The sequence below is a fragment of the Hyperolius riggenbachi genome, chromosome 4 (assembly GCF_040937935.1).
Source record: "Hyperolius riggenbachi isolate aHypRig1 chromosome 4, aHypRig1.pri, whole genome shotgun sequence".
NCBI classification, from domain to species: domain Eukaryota; kingdom Metazoa; phylum Chordata; class Amphibia; order Anura; family Hyperoliidae; genus Hyperolius; species Hyperolius riggenbachi.
The window spans coordinates 288,284,281-288,305,552 of NC_090649.1; the positions used below are offsets into that span (position 1 = coordinate 288,284,281).

Here is a 21,272-nt window from a genome sequence, read left to right on the forward strand (position 1 = left end):
TTTTTTAAGATTTCCATAAATGTTAAAGAAGATTTTTTCCTCCCATAAAGGTTATCATGCTGTGGCTAATCTTTAAGCGCAGAGAGGAAGTTCTGAGTTTAGTTCCAATTTAAAGTTATTTAGCAGTGTCCTCACTGTAACATTTCAAGAGTTGCTCACCCTTCTACATTAATCTACTTTGTGCTCTTCTTGACGCACAAAGGAGCATCATGTGATTTCACACACCATTAATGCTTGTGAAGTATGATTCTATATACCGTGTTTCCCCGAAATAAGACCCTGTCTTATATTAATTTGTCCTTGAGAAGATGTGCTAGGGCTTATTTTCGGGGAGGTCTTACATTCTGGGGGGTAGCCAGATCTTCCTTTAGTATATAGCCAGATTCCTCCTGGCTATAGCTAAATCCCTATTGTATTGATCCGCCTGCCTGCCCGCCGCTTCGCCTCCTCAGTTCCCGCCAGCTCACTTTACCTCTTAAGTTCTCGGCTCCCGGTCCCCTCCATTAAGAAAGTCCAGATCCCCTGCTGCTTTTCCCCCGCATAATTCACACCGCGGATTAGCGGTAAAGGCAGCTCATGTAGTCTGGTAAGCGCTGCCCTGTACAGGAAGTTATCTCTGTTTACTTCCTGTACAGGGCGGCGCTGTTACTGGACTACATGGCTGACGTCACCGCTGATCTGTGGTGTAAATTATGCGGAGGATAAGCAGCAGGGGATCCGGACTTTCTTAACCACTTTCTCCTTTGATACAGTATATCTACGTCAGCTGTGGCTCTCTCCAAGCCACAGCGACGTAGATATACTGACCTGCTTGCAGCCCTGTTGTGCAGGAACAGGTGCGCTTCAGAGAGCACCTCCTTGCACTAACAGCTGCAATACTAATTGGTGAAAGGGAAAATGTTCCCTTGTAGTCAATTAGTGACCCCCCCCGCGGATGAACGATCACCCCTGTAGCAAACAGGGGTGATCCTTCATCTCTCCCCTCGGTGGCCAGATCTGTAAAAAAAAAAGGATTAGAAAGCAGCCTGACTCACCTTTTCCTGTTCCAGCAATCAGCCTGCAGCCCGAGCCTCCGATCACCGCTATGCACGCAGCCCTGTGATGCTGAATAGCCGAGTCCCGGCTTGATGACGTCATCAAGCCGGGACCCGGTAACCGGCATCACAGGGCTGCGTGCAGAGGGGCGATCGGAGGCTTGGGCTGCAGGCTGATCGCTGGAACGAGATAAGGTGAGTCAGGCTGCTTTCTAATCCTTTTTTTTAACAGATCTGGCCACCGAGGGGGCTGCCTGGGTGGGGGGTGGGGCATTTGGCTGGCTCCTATGGGGGTGCGTGGACCCCTGGTGGGGGGTGGGGGGTAAAATGTGTAGCTGGGGGGGACAATAAAGTAAGAGGGGGTACAATTTTATTTTATGTATATAATTTTATACTGGGGGCAGATCTGGCTATAATGGTGGGGGGCCCTAATCCAGGGTGCACCCGCTAATCCTGAGGGCGCATCTGGCTATAATGGGGGACCACTATTCCTGGGGACACATATTGACACATGAGGGGCAGCAATCCTGGGGATACATCTATCTATCTATGCTGGGAGGTGCCAAACACAGAGGACACATCGGGCTATACTGGGGGTGACTGATATTGGGGACACATCTGGCTATAAGGGGGGGTCTGATACTTGGGACACATTTTGCTATCTATACTGGGGGACATAATACTGGTGACATGTTTTTATCTCCTGTGGTACTTTTTATTTTTAAACTGGAATTGATAAAAACTGAGAAAAAATGCATTTTTTTCATTTCCCCCCTCTTTTTCCCATTAAAATGCATAGAAAACTTTTTTGGTCTAGGGATAAAATACCCGCCAATGAAAGTCTAGTTTGTCCTGAAAAAAAACGATACCTAGATCATTTAGGTGTCATGAGTAAGGATAAAGTTATGGCTGATTAAAAAGGGACACCGCTAAAGTGTCAAAACTGCTCTGGTCAATAAGGGGAAAACAAGGTCTGGATGCGAAGTGGTTAATGGAGGGGACTGGGAGCTGAGAACTTAAGTGGTAAAGCGGGCAAGCGGGCGAGCGAGCGAGCGGGCGGGGGGTCAGGGAACAGGTTCCCAGCGCCGGCTATGTCCCTGGCACTAGGCCTTATATAAGGAGGATGGCTTATATTTCGAGCATACTCGAAATATAAGCTAGGTCTTATTTTCATAATAGGTCTTAAATTCGGGGAAACACGGTACTATCATATATACGATCATTTTTCTGCATATGAATATGTTGCCAGTATGAAATAATTAATGTTTTAGGTCTATACATAATATCACACTGTTTGTCATGTCAATATCATACTGATAATGAAAGAGGAGATTTACTATTGACATAAGTGTATAAGAAGCAATAGAGCTGACGTAATATAAAGAGCTTAAAAAATATCAAAATCACCTGTAGCTTTATAATGAACTACCGTTACTTTTTTTTTGTTAGATCTTTGAGAAAAATATAAAGTAACACTTCATGAAAATGTAAAGCAGACGTCACCATGAAGAAAAATATACTCGAGACAACAGATGATAAAACTGATCTTATGTGTGGCTGGGGCAGTGCTGGAAGATTGTTAAATAATCTTGATCAGATATTACTCTGGTCAGGTAATGATGATGATAGGATGCAGAATGTCAAAGTATGACTTAAGTTTGGCATATACCTCGCAATTGGTAATAGATCAGGTAAACAAGCAATATCTCCCTGATAACAACAGTTTATTTACCAACTTGCCCCCGCAGATAAGATTTGAGTAGAAATAATATTAATCTCACCAATGCGGTTTGCTTTGAACAGCACAACATAGTACAGGGTGGCGCATAAAAAACAGGCCTAGATGCCTTTCATAAGCACGTGAGTATATAGGTAGATGCCAAACTGCCAGTCCCTCTGTGCCTCCCACTCACACACACAGAGCAGGGATCACATAGAAGGTGATGTCCTATGCCTGCCTATATACGTACTCGCTCGTGGCAGGCAGTCGGGCCGGTTTTATATGCACCACCCATGTACAATCTTATGCAGCCATTGTTTGCATAGAGGCGCCAGAAGTTACTGGCACCTCTATACATGTGCATCATGTGGTGGCCCTGGTAAAAGGGATTTGGCCCCTTTCTTCCAAACTACAGAGAATGACTTCTTAATCCTGAGTGGGAACAGGTCTACTACTCCCCACCTGCCTATACAGTGGTTACCTAGAAGGTAGCCCAGTCTTGTGAGTATAAATTTGTACTTACACCCTCATTTCCACAATTCCAGTGCATACTACACTATATTGGGCTCTTGGTGTCTCCTTTTTTCTCATTGTTTGCATAGAGCTTCCAGCCCACCTATGCTTGATGGTTTAAAAAATAAACTTTAGGATTTAATTATTTTTTTTAGATCTGAAGTACAATCTATCAATCCAATCTATCTAAACTATCTAATAGGGTCTGCATGCCTGACTAAAGGCAAGGTGAAAGTGTATTAATTCTGTCAATCAAAGCTACCACCTTGCTTAGGGCTGCACAGCGGGAGGAGTAGTAACAGGGAGGAAATATGAAATAATCATGTTTAACATAGATCTGGCCTCCTGCAGCTTTTCTCACTAATTTATGTGGATGGAGCGAGATCAGATAATGGCAGCAGGGGTTCTGCCTTAATGCTATTTTAAGCATAGTAGTTAAAATGTGCTTTAAAAAGCAGCAAAATTAGCGCTAGGACTGTACATTTAAATTTTTCATATAAAAAATATCAAAGAAACTGTGTTCATATCACACTGTATGCCCTACGGCATGCTTAAGAGATGCTTTTGAAAGGAAAAGTTAAAGAGCTTACATTCTTCACAAATGCAGGGTTCACTCTGGTGCCTCCCTACCTAAGTGGAAAATACTGGTAGAGAGAATATGCCTGCAACCTTTGTATCCCTCCATGGGGAGTGTACCTTCTCACAGGTAAACCAATGACCACATGTTCAACTGTCTGAAACTATGTTACTACTGCATACCTAATGTTATTGTGTCACATGAGTAAGGACTGCACAGGTACAACCTTCCACAGATCACTAAATCTGGCTTGGAAAAGCTTGTGCTCGATTTTTTTTCTAGGTTTTTTACAATGTAATTCAAATGCAACAAGAGACCTACAATGTGGTATAGAATAAGGCATTGGTTCTGGGTCACATGAGCTATCCGTGTATTCTATAGAAAAAACAAAATATTGCAAGATGTTAAAGTGGAACTCCAGCCATATTTTTAATAGTGCAGGAAATGTTTGAATCTCTGTATGGTATGGAGACTTGGGCGCAGGATACAGACGATATATGGCTGATCCTGCTCCTGCACAAGTCCTGGCTGCGTTAATTAATATTTCCCTCTCCAGGTTAATGTAGATGGTGGGAAAATATGTGATTCGGCTGCCAGCTATTACTGGTGGCCAAATTACAGTGTTTTAAAAGTAACTTCAGCTCCGTCTTCTGACAGCGCCCAAGTTATTCACTGTGTGCCGCTCTAACCATAATTCCTATTACAGTCTATGGTGGCACCGCCTGTGCCCATATCTCCTGCGCTGTATTTGATGTGTTTGGGTTTTAACCATATGTGTGTCCCAGCTGGTGAGACTTGCTCTGACATCCCATTAGGACTGGTGCCACTGTGCTTGGCATACGTCTTGCGACACGTGATGCTGAGAAAGCTGTGATGAGAGATGCAGCTGAATCCCTCCATCCATGCCATGCCTGGCTACAGGGATTCATATGTGTGGTGCAGGAAACTGCAGCATGCCGTACCATTTTTCCCTGCAGGCGAACTGGACAGCAGACTGTAACAAGCTGCATTTCCCTGTCCAAATCGTATGCGGGGAAACGCTGCAAATTCCATGCCTGTAGAAACAGGCCATAAGAGATGGGCAATAAGACATAAATAAGTCTGTCTTGCATGCAAATTGTATTAACAATGTTGAGTAAACCAGGCAAAAAAAATAAACAAAAATAAAGTACCAACGCTCTCTAAGAAGTGTACTGCTTAATGGCACTTCTAAGAATCTGTGGAACATGTATCTGAAATGCAATGCTTGCTTCTGAAGAAGTATACCTCCCATCCCAGTCCACAAAATTAAACACATGGTTCCCTACTTTAGTATGAGTCAGAAGAGAGGTGTGGCTTTGGCTGAAAAAGCAATTACTACCCCCTTTGTGTATATGGCTACGTGACCAAAATGAAACGGGGAGGGGGCAGACTGATAGGGAGAAAGCAGGCAGCTGCAGGTCACTCAGGAGGATCTATGACTTGGCACAGTAGGTATTTTACATTTAAGACTTTCATGCATCATTTATTTACAACATTGTTCTCTTGAACGTGCATGTCATGTCTGAACTTGGGTCTTTCACAGTTTACCGGGAGTAAAGCAGCCTTTTTATGGTCATAGCATAACCTCCATTTGATATATAGGTTGAATTTTTAGTCTGCACACCAGATATCAATAAGGTTACTTTATTGCATATGACATAAATCAGATAACAGCACTATTTGGGGGCCATGAGGGATCCTCTTTATCAAGGTTATGTTGACCCAAACTAGGCCATTTGAGAAAGACTTACTTTGAGAAAGGCTTGCAGGTCCTGGGTCTGTGTGTGCTGAAGAATGTCCTGCTGTAGGTGTGTAAATATTGCCAGGCAAATGTACACCTGATAATCCACTCCAAGGACAATGCACACAGCAATGTAATGACATATTTCATTCCAGTCCAGATAATTCCAGAAGCATTGGCTTAGCCAGTGCTGACAGATCTAAAATATAGTAAAAAGACGATAAAATGATTCATTAATGACAATGATTAATGACAAAGAAAATATACAACTAAAAAGAAACAACGGAATACTGTTGTTATTAAAAGGAATGTAGAGTGGCTCATTATATACCTGATGAAGAGGAAGTGCTGGCCTACACACACATTGCGGTCAGCTCAATAAACTAATAGATTTCAGCCCTCATACGCTCCTCAGAGCAGATTTGTTTTTTCAACACAACTTTTACTTCAAAGCTGAATTTTTTTTTTTTTTAGTTTTTTTTACAGTCCAATATCAATACTTAAAAAAAAAAATCATCATCATTTAGTCATGCCATAGTGTCTCTAATATTTAAAAATGTGCGCATTTCATGATCTATTGGCTATTTTTTTTTTTGGGAGGCTCAATACTATGAGTCACTCATACCAACTCAAACAACAGTGCAAGTTTTGATTCCTTTATAATATAATAGTCAGGCAGGACAAAACAAAGCTGGCTTCGGGGTGATGTCAAACATTTTCTTTTTTGGGAACAAGTTGAAAATATTTTTTTCTTCAAAAAGACCCTGTAGTTTTTAAGAGAAAAGATTTAAAAAAAATCATAGAAAAAAACTTGTTTTAAACTCAATAAAATGACATTTTGCTGTGATACTCTTTAGCATAAAATGGGGTTCCCTTCAGGCTAGCAATGGTGAGTTGTGGTGAGTGCAGATGTTGGCAGTGTGGCAGGTGTAAGGGGTGCCAGAGGTGCTGTGGGCACCAGCGAAGGGGGATGCCATGGGTGCCACAGGAGAAGAGGGGTACCAGCAGCAGTGTATGTGGGGGTTGTGATGTTGGCTATACTAAGATTTAACAAGCTCCAGCAAAGCATTTTTAAAAGTGCTGCTGGGGCTCTCTATTGGTCCCTTAAAGAGGAACTTCAGCCTAAACAAACATACTGTCATTAAGTTACATTAGTTATGTTAATTAAAATAGATAGATAATACAATCTCTTACCCACCCTATTTTAAAAGAAAAGGCAAATGTTTGTGATTTCATGGGGACAGCCATCTTTTTGGTTGAAAGGAGGTGACAGGGAGCATGAGACAGTTCCAACTGTCATGTACTAAATGGTTTAAAGAGGCGCCCTGGTGGTATATAAAAGCGTTTAAAAGCAGTTTAAAACCGAGAAAGGTTTGAGGTTGCTTACCTCAAGGACGACAAATCTTTGTAGGGACAAAAGATTTTATTGGTAGTACAGGCAACGCGTTTCACGGGTCTGAGCCCGCTTCCTGAAACGCGTTGCCTGTGCTACCAATAAAATCTTTTGTCCCTACAAAGATTTGTCGTCCTTGAGGTAAGCAACCTCAAACCTTTCTCAGTTTTAAACTGCTTTTGAACGCTTTTATATACCACCAGGGCGCCTCTTTAAACCATTTAGTGCATCCCTAACCCCCATACGATACCCGTGTGAGGGGTGGAGGCAGAACATATGTGGTTTACACCACGGTGGACATCTGCCTCCCTTCTTTTTTCCAAGGAGAGCGACCGCATCCAGGTCCTTAGTGACCTCCCCGAGTGGAGTCGGGTTAATTGTCTCCACCTGCTTCCTGTGATCGGTTGCCCCCCTGCAACCCACTCTTGTGAGTAGATTCTTATCTTCTACATTGACGATTTTGACTAAACATATTACACTATTGGGCTCCCGTGTTTTTTGTTTCCTGTGCCTTTTCCCCAGAAGGTTTCCTGACACCAATCATCCACTACCAACTGTCATGTGTCCTGATCATCCCTCCCAGCTGCGCGCGCTAGGCTTCAGATCTCAAATTCAAAATTTAAAAAAACAAATTTGTGCCAAAACAGCAGACGGAGAACAACATCAGAAATCCCATCATGCTTTGTGCAGCATCAGGGGAAAAATGCCCGGCCATTGCTCTTCTGCGCAACTAAAAATGAGACGTGGGTAAGAAAAGCAAAGTTCTGATGCTGTAAAACTGTTAAAGAAACACCAAGCCTTTTCAGTGCTGCTGAGTAGATTTTTAGTCTGGAGGTTCACTTTAACAGGCCAGTCTGTTTAAAGCACACAAGTGAGAGAAATAGAAGGGTTGTCTTATTTATTTCCTAATAAGCATGTGCTCTTTAGCAGGACCTTTATTAATGTCCTATTTGCACTAAAGGTACACAAATAGGATGTTTATTAATATCTAATTTGCAGGAAGTGGTTAAAGGTAAGTATTTATAGTTAATTACCTGTGACTTTAAATGGAAAGAGAGTCACATACTTACCTTGGTAGAGGAAAGCCTCTGGATCCTCCAGAAGGACTTATAATTTTAGAGGTCTCTATGCTGTGGTCAGTGGCAGTAATAAAGACCAGGTAAAAAAAAATCAAACTCTGTCTCACTCTACTCTAATGCTAAAACAGTACAAATAAAAAAGTGAGTATGTAACATTTGAACCCCTTACATTTTCATTTCTTTGCATTCATAACACTGCAGTACACTTTAGCAGTGTAAAATTGAAAATAAACTACATTAACTACTGTCTAACACAAGTGCTTTTGAAAGCAACATAATAGGATAATGAATACAACATCTTACGATGCAGCCAAAGTATTTAAATAACTATAAAACTCATACTTACAGCAAACACAATACTTCAAATGATTCATAAAATCATTCTTTTAAAATTCATAATTTGGTAATTACAAGTTTGTATCACTACTTTGTTAAATAAAGCTAGTGCGGGGAGTATAGTACAAACACAGTTTTGTAGAGTGAACATTGCAAAAACTCGCTTTTGGTGAGGAATTTACATGAAATGTAAAATATAAACACTGTAATATAATAGCATATACTGTATGTCAGCTTTATAATATACTGATGAAATAGAGACTCCACCTATAAATGTGGTGATGTGCAGGAGAACAGAGGCGCCAAGAGGATAAAAGGAAGCTAAATGAGCTTAAAAACCAAATTCTTGGTAAATAGAGGAGGTAGTGGTGGACTTATCTCTTCCAAGTAGACACACAATGACTGTAGTAAAGACAGTCAATATATTTTTTTTATGAACTCCAAATATGCAACGCGTTTTGCAGGTTTGATCCTGCTTCATCAGGCAATAACAACGGAGCAATAGCATATGTGGTCAGTAGAAGAGCCAGAGGTGGGGGGGTCACTTGTGTGCTGTGTTGTGTGGCCCTGCAGCTCTGCCTTAAAGCTGCAGTGGCCTATTTTACAAAAAATGGCCTGGTCTTTGGGGTTGGGGGGGTAAAGCCTGTGGTCCTGAAGAGGTTAAGGACCATGTATCTGTGTCCCTCTCCACAGGTCATCAATAGCATGCAAGAAATACACAAAAAAAGTTGGGGAATTACTTTTTCACATGCTCAGTGCTAAAAAGTTGATTTGTAGATAAGATAAAAAATTATCTCCCGAGAGGAATCTTCCGAAAAAAACTGTACCTGAATCACAGGTACTGAGTGAACAAAACTCAGGAAAAAAGTTAACTGAATCAGTGCCAAGGTGAGATAATTCATTCATGAATCAAGCTAAAATCCCCTACTTTTTTAGTCACAAATAAAGGCTGGGAGATAGTCATTTAAAGTGCTTCAGTCTTTGGGGGAATTATCCCCATGATTTGATTCCCACCCACACAAAAACACATGTTTTAATTAAATACAGTAAAGTAAAATTTAAATAAAGTTGTACCCAAACACCTACAAAAACAAAAAAATGGTAGTCTGATTTCAGTGCACTGAAAAGGTTAATATGGGCAACTGAATCTTTGGATTTTGTATAAGGCAAAACCAAAATTTGGGTGAGTAGCTGACTAATGATGCTTGCTGGTATTATTTCACAAATAACGGTATTACTACTTATCACACCTAAGTTATCTATATATAGTTTCTTTTCAGGACAAATTAGGCTTTTACTGTGTGAAAATTTTGTTTATTAATTACCTTATTTTCTATTAATGTTAAGAGGGAAAAAAAAACAGAAAAAACACACTATTTAATTTCTCCATTTACATCCAGTATAGCTTTACAATAAACAGTGCTAACTATAAGTTAAATTCACAAATGTTATTTGCTTATCATTTGCTTATCAATCCTGGTCATTACAACATTTAGATTATGTTCCTAGTACAATGTATGGTGACAATATTGTATTTGAAAATAGAGGTGTCTTATCTGTGTTTTGATTTTTGCTTTCTCATTGTATACTATCGATGATTACAAGACCCTATTTGTAAAAATAATAGTAATATACCCTCATGGCATACATATTTAAAAAGCTAAGCTTCTAAGGTAACAATATATGTTTTTTTTCTTTTATATTTTGTCACTTTGTTTTCATTTTACAAGTCTTTTATTTTGGTACAGAATATGCAAAAATTATTTTTTTTTATTCAGTTTGTGACTTAAATAAATAGCCAAGACATGAGCCTCAATCCTAAAACTCCCCAAACTCTAACCTACTACTTATCACAGTTAAAATATTACCACAAAGATCTTTTGCAGTTTTGTGAAGACTTTCCCAAGTTTGATCATAATTTTGGATTGGGTTTGTCCCTAACTATTTTTAATGTGATGTGCGTCCAAGCTTCAAGACACACCAAGATGTATTTTATAACTCATCAAGGTTAAAATGATAACACATATGGTACCTCATTTAGTAACAAACTAGTGGTGCACTCTCCACAACTACACTGGACGTATATATATATATATATATATATATATATATATATATATATATATATATATATATATGTTTAGTTGTCATTAAGCGGTTAATAAGTTGCAGAACACCTACATAGGATACAAGTTCACAGAAATAAATACTATGGGAAGATCATGTAGAATGATAAATGTTCTTATTTTCCTACAAACTGAGCGATATTTAAATTAGCAAAGACGCAATCAGCTGTAAATAGAACCAAAATCAATAATTTGTTTTACACATCCACAAGCAAAATAACTAGCAGGTGAAAATCAAGTATCATAAAAAGAAAATCTATACTTATTTATATGTCTAGCTATCTACACTGCAGCCCTAGGCATTGCTTAATTACCAATATGGTACCCTGGAGCTCTGCCAGTTAAGTCGGGGTTTTGTTTCAGCTTCCATAAAGGAAGATTGCCTGCCTTTTTAAACACTGATCTATAATGCTTCCATTCCATATTCATAGACTCTAACAGCAAAAAAAATGACCCAAGCCTATAGCTTTGGTAGCCAGAAAATTAGATTTGTAGAAGAATATATAAGATTCGATTGTAAGGGAATTAAATATAAACTCTTGCATGCATGAAGTCTTATAGGAAAAACAATTTCAATACCGCATTAATTAATTATTTCCAGCTTTTGGAAAATACAAACTGGACAATTGCCAAGGAAACATTCCTTTCTAAGGCCTCAACACAGCGGAGCCTAGTGAGCATTGCGGTATAGAATACACAGTTTACCACTAGCACATGTAACCAAGGCAATAAATTAAAAAAAATACCATGTGCAGCAATCAAATGCCCTATTCCACCATTTATAGTCTTACTTTATTTAACTGTAAGAATCAAGCATATTGCACCGATCGTGAAGGACTGCTGGGTAGATCATGGTCTGATCATTTAAAATAGTGCGGCGCATGCTGACAGTGCAGCGCAGGCATACTATCAAATTGTGCTGCTCTGCTGCCCTATGCACAGCAGTGTGCAACCAGTCAGAGGTGGCGAAGAGCAAGGTACGACAAGTGAGAGAGATTGTCCATGTCCCCTCCAGGATGTAACAGGGAATGATGTGGCCACACACCCCCTGCAGTTCCTGCGGTACTATGGCGACTCGAGACCGATGTTAGACATTTTGGGCTCGATTCTCAAAAACGTGATAACTGCTATCACAGCAGTTATCATGCGCTCTGCCACTCACAGTGGTTATCACACGAACAGCGTTAGTTCACATAATAAGCAAAGGTTATCGTGTGACAACCTTCGCTTATCACGTGAACTAACGATGTTTGCGTGATAAGCACTGCGAGTGGCAGAGCGTGTGATAACTGCTGTGATAGCAGTTATCACGCTTTTGAGAATCGACCTCTTTGCCTATAGCCACGCATGGAAGAGTGCACAATAGGTGAAGGTGAAGAGAAACCTAAATGGGCAGGTGAGTATCTGGCATCTTCTAGGTGGGCACTGTGTGTGGACCGTATAGAAATGCGAGGGCCCAATATTTTATTTTTCTTGGGGGGGGGGGGAGGAGTACAGAGTCTGCAAGTCGAGGATTCTGCATCTGCCTAATTATGTTTTGATGGGGGGGATGTTGGTAGATCTCTTGGTAGACTTAGTAATTTTAACAGTAGCTTTTTACCTTAAATAGTGCGGGCACCCCTGGTCTACTGTAAACGCACAGCCATCCAAAACATTGGCATTTATTGCACACAAATAAATATTATAAATGCTAGTTTCTGACAGTTTAACCACTTCACCACTGAGGGGTTTTACCCCTTGAACACCAGAGCAATTTTCAACTTTCAGCGCTCCTTCCATTTGTCTATAACTTTACTATTACTTATCGCAATGAAATGAACTATATCTTGTTTTTTTTGCCACCAATTAGGCTTTCTTTAGGTGGGACATTATGCCAATAATTATTTTATTCTAAATGTGTTTTAATGGGAAAATAGGAAAAAATGTTGGAAAAAATTATTATTTTTCAGTTTTCGGCCATTATGGTTTTTAAATAATGCATGCTACTGTAATTAAAACCCATATAATGTATTTGCCCATTTGTCCCGGTTATAAAACCATTTAAATTATGTCCCTATCACAATGTTTGGCGCCAATATTTTATTTGGAAATAAAGGTGCATTTTTTTCAGTTTTGCATCCATCCCTAATTACAAGCCCGTAGTTTATAAAGCAACAGTGTTATACCCTCTTGACATAAATATTTTAAAAGTTCAGTCCCTAAGGTAACTATTTATGTTTTTTTATTGTATTTTTTTTTTTATTACAAAAAAATTAAATTGGGGAGTGTGGGAGGTAATGAGTTAATTTATTGTGTAAAACTAATGTATTTGTATATGTAAAATGCTTTAGGGCGTAGTTTTACTATTTGGCCACAAGATGGCCACAGTGAGTTTGTTTACATGCAACCTGTAAGCGTCCGGAAGGACGCTTACAGGAAGCACTACGAGGCTGGGAAGATCACAATGATCGTGCTGTTTCTCAAAGAAGCAGCAGATCATTGTGGGGGCTTAGATCAACGAACGGGAATGGATTTTCCCTTTCATTGATCTCCGGGCGTGCGGGCGGTGGTGTGCACGAGTGGCGGGAGCGCGCGCATGAGCGGCGGGAGTGCGGACAGCAGCGGTAGCGCAGAAGGTACGGATTTCTCTGTCCCTTGGTTTTTATGGGGGAAAAAAGGGACTGAGAAATTCGTACCGCGGGGGGTAAAGTGGTTAACTACAGTAGTAAATTTGGGCTTGGGCATTTTTTTTAAAAAAGGCTGTAAAGCTAGGGTTTTTATTTGAGCAATCTTTAACCCACCTTACCCTATAAGTAGCCTTTACATTAGGTAAACAATTGATATCTGTCTGTGATTTCTATTGATTGTTTATAGATCTAGCTCCATTGCTTTGACCCCTTAAGAGAAGTATCTTTGTACCGTATATACTCGAAAAAAAAAGTGGGCCAAAGGGGGGGGGGTCTTGACTTGTACTCGAGTCACTACCCCTCTAGAGCATGACAAATGTGCCGCCGAGTGCCTCCTTGTCCCTCCGCCATATGTGGGTGGAATAATGGTGAGGTCACAATTCACCAGTATGTGAGCAGCTCACCCGGGTCCCCCGCCCATGTCTAACACTGTATATATGCCGAATGGGCTACAATTTACCAGAATGTCAGCATCCCCCCACAAATTTCTTACACCCACTAGAGCGATGTGTTGGTTCCGGGCTAGCAATATGCAGAGGGGCGGAGCATCTGGATACGCACGCTCCTTTTATCCACACCACGGACGGACACAGCCGGCGCTGCGGCGGGGAAGCCTGGAGGGCGGCCTACGTCTCTGTGAGATGCGCTCTATATACTTTTTTATCTGGTACGCATGTTTTTTAGCGGTTTCATACCCGTATTAAAGAAGATTTTATGCCATGTGAGGCGGATGTTTTCATGTTTTTTAGACCTAAATATTGCTGTTTACCGATGTGCCTGGCTTAAAGTACACCTCTGATTTAATGGCTGCTATATATTGATGTGCCTGGTTTAAAGCATACCTCTGGTGAGCAGGGGAAAACGGGGGGGAGTGTGACCCCCAACCTGCATGCGGTGATTGTCCCTATTTTGCACAGTGTGTGAGTTTACACAGGGTGTACTAGTGCTAAAGGATTACACGCTATGCATATATCCCTTTTAACCTAGGTGGTGAAACAGGCAACATATCTGAGTCAACCCCGGATGCGCTGCTGTGATTGGATTTTAATATGCAGAGTGTTGCTCAGCGTTCACTCCATGGACCACACTGGATGAAGGAGTCTCAGCTCTATGACACCCTTTAGTGGCACCTTTAATTATGTGCACTGCTGTAGGACTTCATAGAGCTGAGACTCCTACAGGCAGCGTGGTCCAGTGAGTGAATGCTGTGCATCCCTCTGCATATTGCCAGCTCGGAGCCAACACATCGCTCCAGTGGGGCTAAGTGACTGGGGGGGGCGGAGAAGCTCACATACTGGTAAATTGTAGCCCATTATTCAGCATATATATGGCGGGGGACACTGACGGGATACTCTGGGGAGCCACTCACATACCGACAGGGATGCTCACCGGATTCATTTACGAGTAATCACGAGTGATTACTCGTCATTCACATGTTTAATTGGTGCAGGTGTGCAGTGGGGATACAAGGGGTTATTTAACCATAATTCCGCTGTCCGCCCTGCGTTCCAAAGAGCTTGCACATGTCCTATTGGTCGCGTTGCAAGCCTCACACCAATGCACTTCCTCCTTCAACCCAGAAGGAGTAGTTGCACCAATTAAACATCATTTGAATCACGAGTAATCACTGGTGTTTACTTGTAAATGCATCCGGTGAGCATCCATGCAAACCGGTGATTTGTAGCTGCACCATTATTCCGCTGGCATATGGCGGGGGACACAGGCGGGGGGGACAAGGATGTACTTGGGGGCAAATATGTTATGTATGCTGGGCGGGGGGGGGGGGGGGGAGTTGTGGGAATTCAGCTGCACCATCATACCGCCACCATATGGTGGAGGGGGCATTCGGGATGTCACTCATGTTGAGTGTGGCATACTGTATTTGTAGTGCTGATGAGGTGAGGAGGCTTTTGTGGTGGGAGGTAAAATGTCAGCATAGTATTTTGTGCAGTAACCTGTGATTGTGAGGTGATGGTCACTGTGGTCAGCTGCTTAATTTGCTTTTGTTTAGCCTCTATGGTTATGACATTTACAGTTAACCCATTTACTGCTACTAAGTAATTTTGTGGTTTCACTTTTACTATTAATTTTGTAAACCTTTTACTGCTATCTGCTGATTTTATGCTGCATTTCCTGTGTATGGTTGTGGCTGGTCATGGTTGTGAGTGGTGTCGTGGCATTTCCTACCCCCAGCTTATACTCGGGACAATCAATATTTCCTGTTTTTTAAGGTAAAAGTTAGGGGGTTGGCCTATACTGTAGTCAGCTTATACTCGAGTATATACGGTAAAGTAAAACACCTCAATCAGTGTTTAAGCTTTTGTACTGAATCAGTTTTCAGATTATAATGGTGCTGCCTTTACAGTCTCCTCTGCCCTACTACACCAAACACTCTGTCTACAATGAAGCAAAGACTGCACCCACAGTGACTGCTCATGAATCATTCTTGTCCCCCCTCCTCATTGTCCATATGCAATTCACTTTTTTACCTGAGTTTTTTCCTAGGTGATATTTTCACAACTTGTAAATAATATGCCTTTTATCGAAGATGAAAAATTATCTACTAGGAGAAAACTTATGAGAAAAAGTGAATTGCATATGGCCCCCTGAGTGATGAAGCATAGGTCACAATACCGCTCCATGTTCATTGCCACAGAGTCACAGTTGCATGACTGCAACACAGTTACTTAAGAAATGTAATAATATGACTGCAATTATTTATATAGCGCCGACATATTACGCAGCGCTGTACAGAGTTTATTGTCTTGTCAATAACTGTTCCTCAGAGGGCCTCACAATCTAGTCCCTACCATAGTCATATGTCTATGTATGTATTGTGTAGTGTATGTATCATAGTCTAGGAACAATGTTTTACTGGAAAGCCAATTAACTTATCTGTTTGTTTTGTGGGAGGAAACCAGAGTGCCCGGAGGTAACCCACAGACACGGGAAGAACATACAAACTCCTTGCAGATATTGACCTGGCTGGGATTTGAACCGGAGACCCAGAAGTGCAAGGTGAGAGCGCTAACCACTATGCCACCATGTTGCAATTGGATATAATCTTTGTTATTTCAGCAAAACCAATGACTAGATGACATGGAAGAATATCAACACAGTGCTATTCACAAGGCTTACCGTATATACTGCCACTGATCTGAAGACCAATATTAATAATGACATTATACAAGCTTATTTATATCATAGAATTACAATTACTGCAACTGAGTGGCAGGAAGATGATTCAGATTCTCTGTGATAATATAAATAACTCTAAACAGAACTGATGTTTTCCCATAACTAAAGTCAATCACATAACCCTAAAAAGCATGTGCTGGCAGGAGAAGCAGTACAGTATATTCAACCCCCCTTCATATATACACACACACACACTCCCTGCTATGAGCAAATATCTCCTATGTCATGCTGTGAGGAAAAATACTGTACGAACATTTCTCATTCAAACGTTTGATTATCTGAACACAAGGCTACTGTAATTGCCAAAGACTGGAGCTGCTACTTGAATATATTTAGTTCACATTAAAAAAGGCTGGAACTGAAATGCAACTGAAATGGTTCTTTTAATTTCCTCAGCATGCACTTCACATATTTCAACTACAGTCAAAGTTAATTGAAGTTGTATATTAATACACTTTCAATAGCAGTTCTCAGTATGTCCACGGTGGTGACAAATTTAACAGTGGGGGATCAGGGCTGGAAATGCCAGCTACCTACACAAGTGTATTTATGTATAAAAGAATGTCGCCATTAATACAGATTTTGTGAAGATTAGGAAAATATGACCTGGGTGTTGTAGAGTCTCATACTGGTAGTAGGACAAAATCTGCCCTGAATATTTCATTCTCTGAAGGAAATATTTTCAGCCAACAAAAGGGACTGTGAGAACTAAATTCATTATTGTACCTCTGTCAATAATTTTTATTTTTGTCTTGTAAAAAGTCATGGTTCACATAATGTTAAATCTAAATTTTAAACCAAAGGTAAGCAGATTTTATTAAAAAAAAAAACCCGGCCTATTATTAAGACATAATGAGCCATATGCAATTCATTTTTTCTCATGAGTTTTCTTCTAAGAGATAATTTTTCATCTTCAATTTAAAATAACTTTTTAGCACTTAGCAATGGAAAAAGTACCAAAAAGTAGGTGAAAAAAGTACTGTCAAAATTATTTTGAGTGGGGAGTTGGTGTTTAACTACTCTAAGACCGCTCCACGCCAATGGGTGTGGCCACGGCGGCAGCCCCAGGACCGCCTAACGCCAATTGGCATCAGATCCTGTAGCCGGCTACTGAAGGAGATCGCGCACAGGCTGCGCGCACATCTCCTTCCCGGGGGGAGGGCGAAGCTCCACCCCGTCGTCAGTCTCAGAGTGGCTATTGCTGCTCGGGAGACTGTTAGACAGCTTGATCGCTGTCTATTTACACAGTACAGCGCTGCGAGCAGCAGCAGTGCTGTACTGGGGACAGCTGTGTGACATGGCTGTCCCCCTGGGGGACAAGAGAGCGATCGGCTCTCATAGGCAGAAGCCTATGAAAGCAGATTGCATGATTGGCCGGCTGGGGGGAGGGAGGGGATTGGAGTAAAAAAAACCAAAACAACAGACATAGTAAAAAATATTACAAAAATATGAACATAAATATTTTTAAAAAATGAATAAATAAATAAACACAAGGGGAGCGATCAGACCCCACCAACAGAGAGCTCTGTTGGTGGGGAGAAAAGGGGGGGGGGAAATCACTCGTGTGCTGTGTTGTGCGGCCCTGCAGCTTGGCCTTAAAGCTGCAGTGGCCAATTATGAAAAAAACAGCCTGGTCTTTAGGGGGTTTACCACTGTGGTCCTCAAGTGGTTAAGAGGGCTTTTATTTACAATTTGTGAAAATATCACCTAGGTGAAAAAGTGAATTGCATATTGCCCAATTGGTCCATCATTTAATTTCAAAAATCTTTTATTAGGCACAAAGTGCTGGTTTTCAGGAAATTAACATGCTGTAATATGGGCTCTGAAGAATGTACATAAAAATAAAAGTAGTGCAATAATTAAGGCAAGTTAAAGAAGAATTGGAAACATATAGACATGTTAATTAAGCAATAGAAGTGAGCATAGAGGTAGGATACAAATGAAAGAAAGAACGATGCTTGTCCTAGAGGTCGTTACCCTTATGAGGCAGATAAGTATAAGGCCCCTTTTACACTTAATCAGTTGCTCTCAGTTATAACTAAAAGAAAACTGATTTTCAAAGTAATGCCCATGTTTTCCTATGGCACCTTTCACACTTAACGCGTTACAATTGAAATCTTCTTCCCTATGCACTGCAATGGCAAAAACGCATACCAACGCGCACTAACGCATACTAACACACACGAACGCATACCAACTGATTAAGTGTAAACAGGGACTAAGGGTTATGATTCCAACTGGATCTGTGAGCTTCCAGATAAGCCCTGAGTGATCCAGGGATCCGAACACCTTCTGGAAGTGGTTGGTCCGTTCGCCTGCAATAGCGTTAATGCACTCACACGTGATGGTGTGGTTAATTCTCTTAATCACCTGCGTTTATGATATATATGGGGACTTTCAGTTATTTTGAAGGGTGAAGAGTTTATTGATTAAGGAATTAAATCTTCCCCAAAGGTGTGAGACCCTTGGACATGTATACCATATGTGGTACATTGTTGTCAGGACCCTGCATCCTCGGAAACAAAGTGGATTATTTTGTGCAGTTGGTATGGGACTAGGTAAGTGCGGTGGTCTTATGGACACCTACATATTAGTGGATTGCATACTGCCTTTTGAAAGGGTCTCCAGGCATTGAGCCCATTGATCAACATTGAGGGTGGCCCAAAGGTCTTGTTCCCAGTTTGATAAGAGTTGATAAGAATGGACAAAGTTAGAGGGTGGGCTATAAAAGCTGGCATAGAGGAGTGACAAGATACTTTTCTGCATAGGATCTTGTGGAGGTATGCTTTCAAAGAGGCATGGTTGAACACTTGTTCCAGGCTTAGCCAAGGTGAGAATAAAATGGTGAATTTGAAGTCAATCATTTAAAAGCAGAAATAAAATTCTATGTTACATCCTTAGCACACATCTGAGCTTGCTAATAACCTGCAGATGGGTGTGAGTGCCACTCAAGAGTAGGGCAGCTAGAAAAATGATTAAATACAAACTAAAGGGGATCTCCAAGTCACTCCTATCACAGACTAATATATTGCCTGCCATATTTTTAGATACATGTCAGAGGACCAATGTCTTATTTGCAGGCTATATGCATGTTCAGTAGTTTAGGGGCAAGTACTAGACCTGATGGGAATGGCCTAGAGTTTCTCATTAGTTTATTGCTACTCTAAAGAAGTTCACCTACTAAAGTCTCGCCGGAAAGACTTTGCTAGCCCTTACCCCCACCTACTAAAGTCTCCCCAGGAGAAACTTTACTAGCCCTTTCCCCCACCTAATAAAGTCTAAGTCTCCCCAGGAGAGACTTTACTAGCCCTTTCCCCCACCTTATAAAGTCTAAGTCTCCCCAGGAGAGACTTTCCTAGCCCTTACCCCCACCTACTAAAGCCTCCCCATAAATGACTTTACTAACCCTTACCCTACCTACTAAAGTCTCTCCCCAGAAAGGACTTTCCTAGCCCTTACCCCATCTACTCAAGTCACCCCAGGATGGACTTCCCTATCCCTTACCCTCACCTACTAAAGTCACCCCACGATGGACTTTTCCCAAACCAAGAGGAACTGAAAAGAACATCTGCTAAGTGCTAACACAATAGACATCTTGATCAGCGCTGCAACCATTTTCTGCACAGGAAAATTGTGCTAAACGATAGATGCCAGTGCTAAAAAGCTTTGCTTCAGTGTTTGCAAATGTTGATCACCATACACCTATAGCAGTCTTAGAGGTTACCAAATACATTAACCATTACTTTAACCAAACTCTTCCCGTAGCTGCACTTAAGAAAGGAAATGGACAGTGAGAGGGATGCGCAGCAAGAGGCTAGTGATGGGGGTCAAGAGGAAAGCTGGGTATAGGGTACATATTCCCCCCAAAAAGACAACTAAAGTAGTAAGTGTGATGAGGTAAGGCATAGTGAGAGGAACATTTGAGGAGACAATGAACAGAACACAGGAAAAGAGGTAGAAAATGTAAATTGACACAGACAAGGTGAAGATTAACGATTTCAGCCGCCCGGACGTGATCCTCACGTCCAGGCGGCTGCTCTGCTGCAGAGGTGCGATTCGGTGTGCTCCCGCGCGCGATTGCGGGCGCGCCCCCGTGTCCTCGTGCTGTCTCCTGGTAGCCCTGGGATCAGTGAACATGAACATGGTTCCCGTTCACCGATCTAAGTTGCCAGTAGAAAAACCGACGGTTTCTAATCAGATACTGCAGCTTTTCTAACAAAAAAAAAAAAATCCCCGTCCTCCTTGTGCTTCCGGTAAGCAAGAAGCACAAGGAACGAAAAACTCAAGGTGGCCATCTTGTGGCCAAATAGTAAAACTACATCTACATACATTTTTCATGCCAATTTACACATATTATAACATTAAAAATTAACTGTTTATTTCCCAACACCAAAAAATTACCCAAATAAAATTTTTAATGAAAAAAAAATTACAATTAAAAAAACAAACAACAACAAAAAAATAATTACCGAAGGGTCTGAACTTTTTAAAGAGACACTGAAGCGGAAAAAAAATTATGATATATTGAATTGATTGTGTAGTACAGCTAAAGAATAAAGCATTAGGAGCAGAGACATAAGTCTAATATTTGTTTCCAGTACAGGAAGAGTTAAGAAACTCCAGTTGTTATCTATGCAAATAGCCATTGAGCTCTGCGACTTTGAAAGTCGTGGAGAGCTCTGACTTCTGATTAGGTTATCTCTGCTGTATTGTGTTTTTCTTTTGCAGAAAACAGTTCAGGACAGGACAAAAGTTCACTGCCTGTTCTGCAAAAACTTTTAGAATGCTGATTAAAGTGTCAACTGCAAGTATTAGAGAATGATGCAATGTTATAAAAAAAAAGCTGTATAACTAAATATAAAAATATG

The 21,272-nt window shown here is 41.0% G+C and overlaps 1 protein-coding gene across 7 annotated transcripts in view; it reads right to left on the bottom strand.

Moving 5' to 3' along the window:
* Positions 1-21,272, bottom strand: part of TBC1D32 (TBC1 domain family member 32) — a 478,427-nt gene that overhangs the window by 14,166 nt on the left and 442,989 nt on the right. For all 7 annotated transcript variants that reach the window (XM_068231378.1, XM_068231377.1, XM_068231379.1 and 4 more), the window contains one exon: positions 5,617-5,805. In XM_068231378.1, coding sequence (XP_068087479.1) covers positions 5,617-5,805 — 189 coding nt within the window. The remainder of the gene's footprint in view (positions 1-5,616; positions 5,806-21,272) is intronic.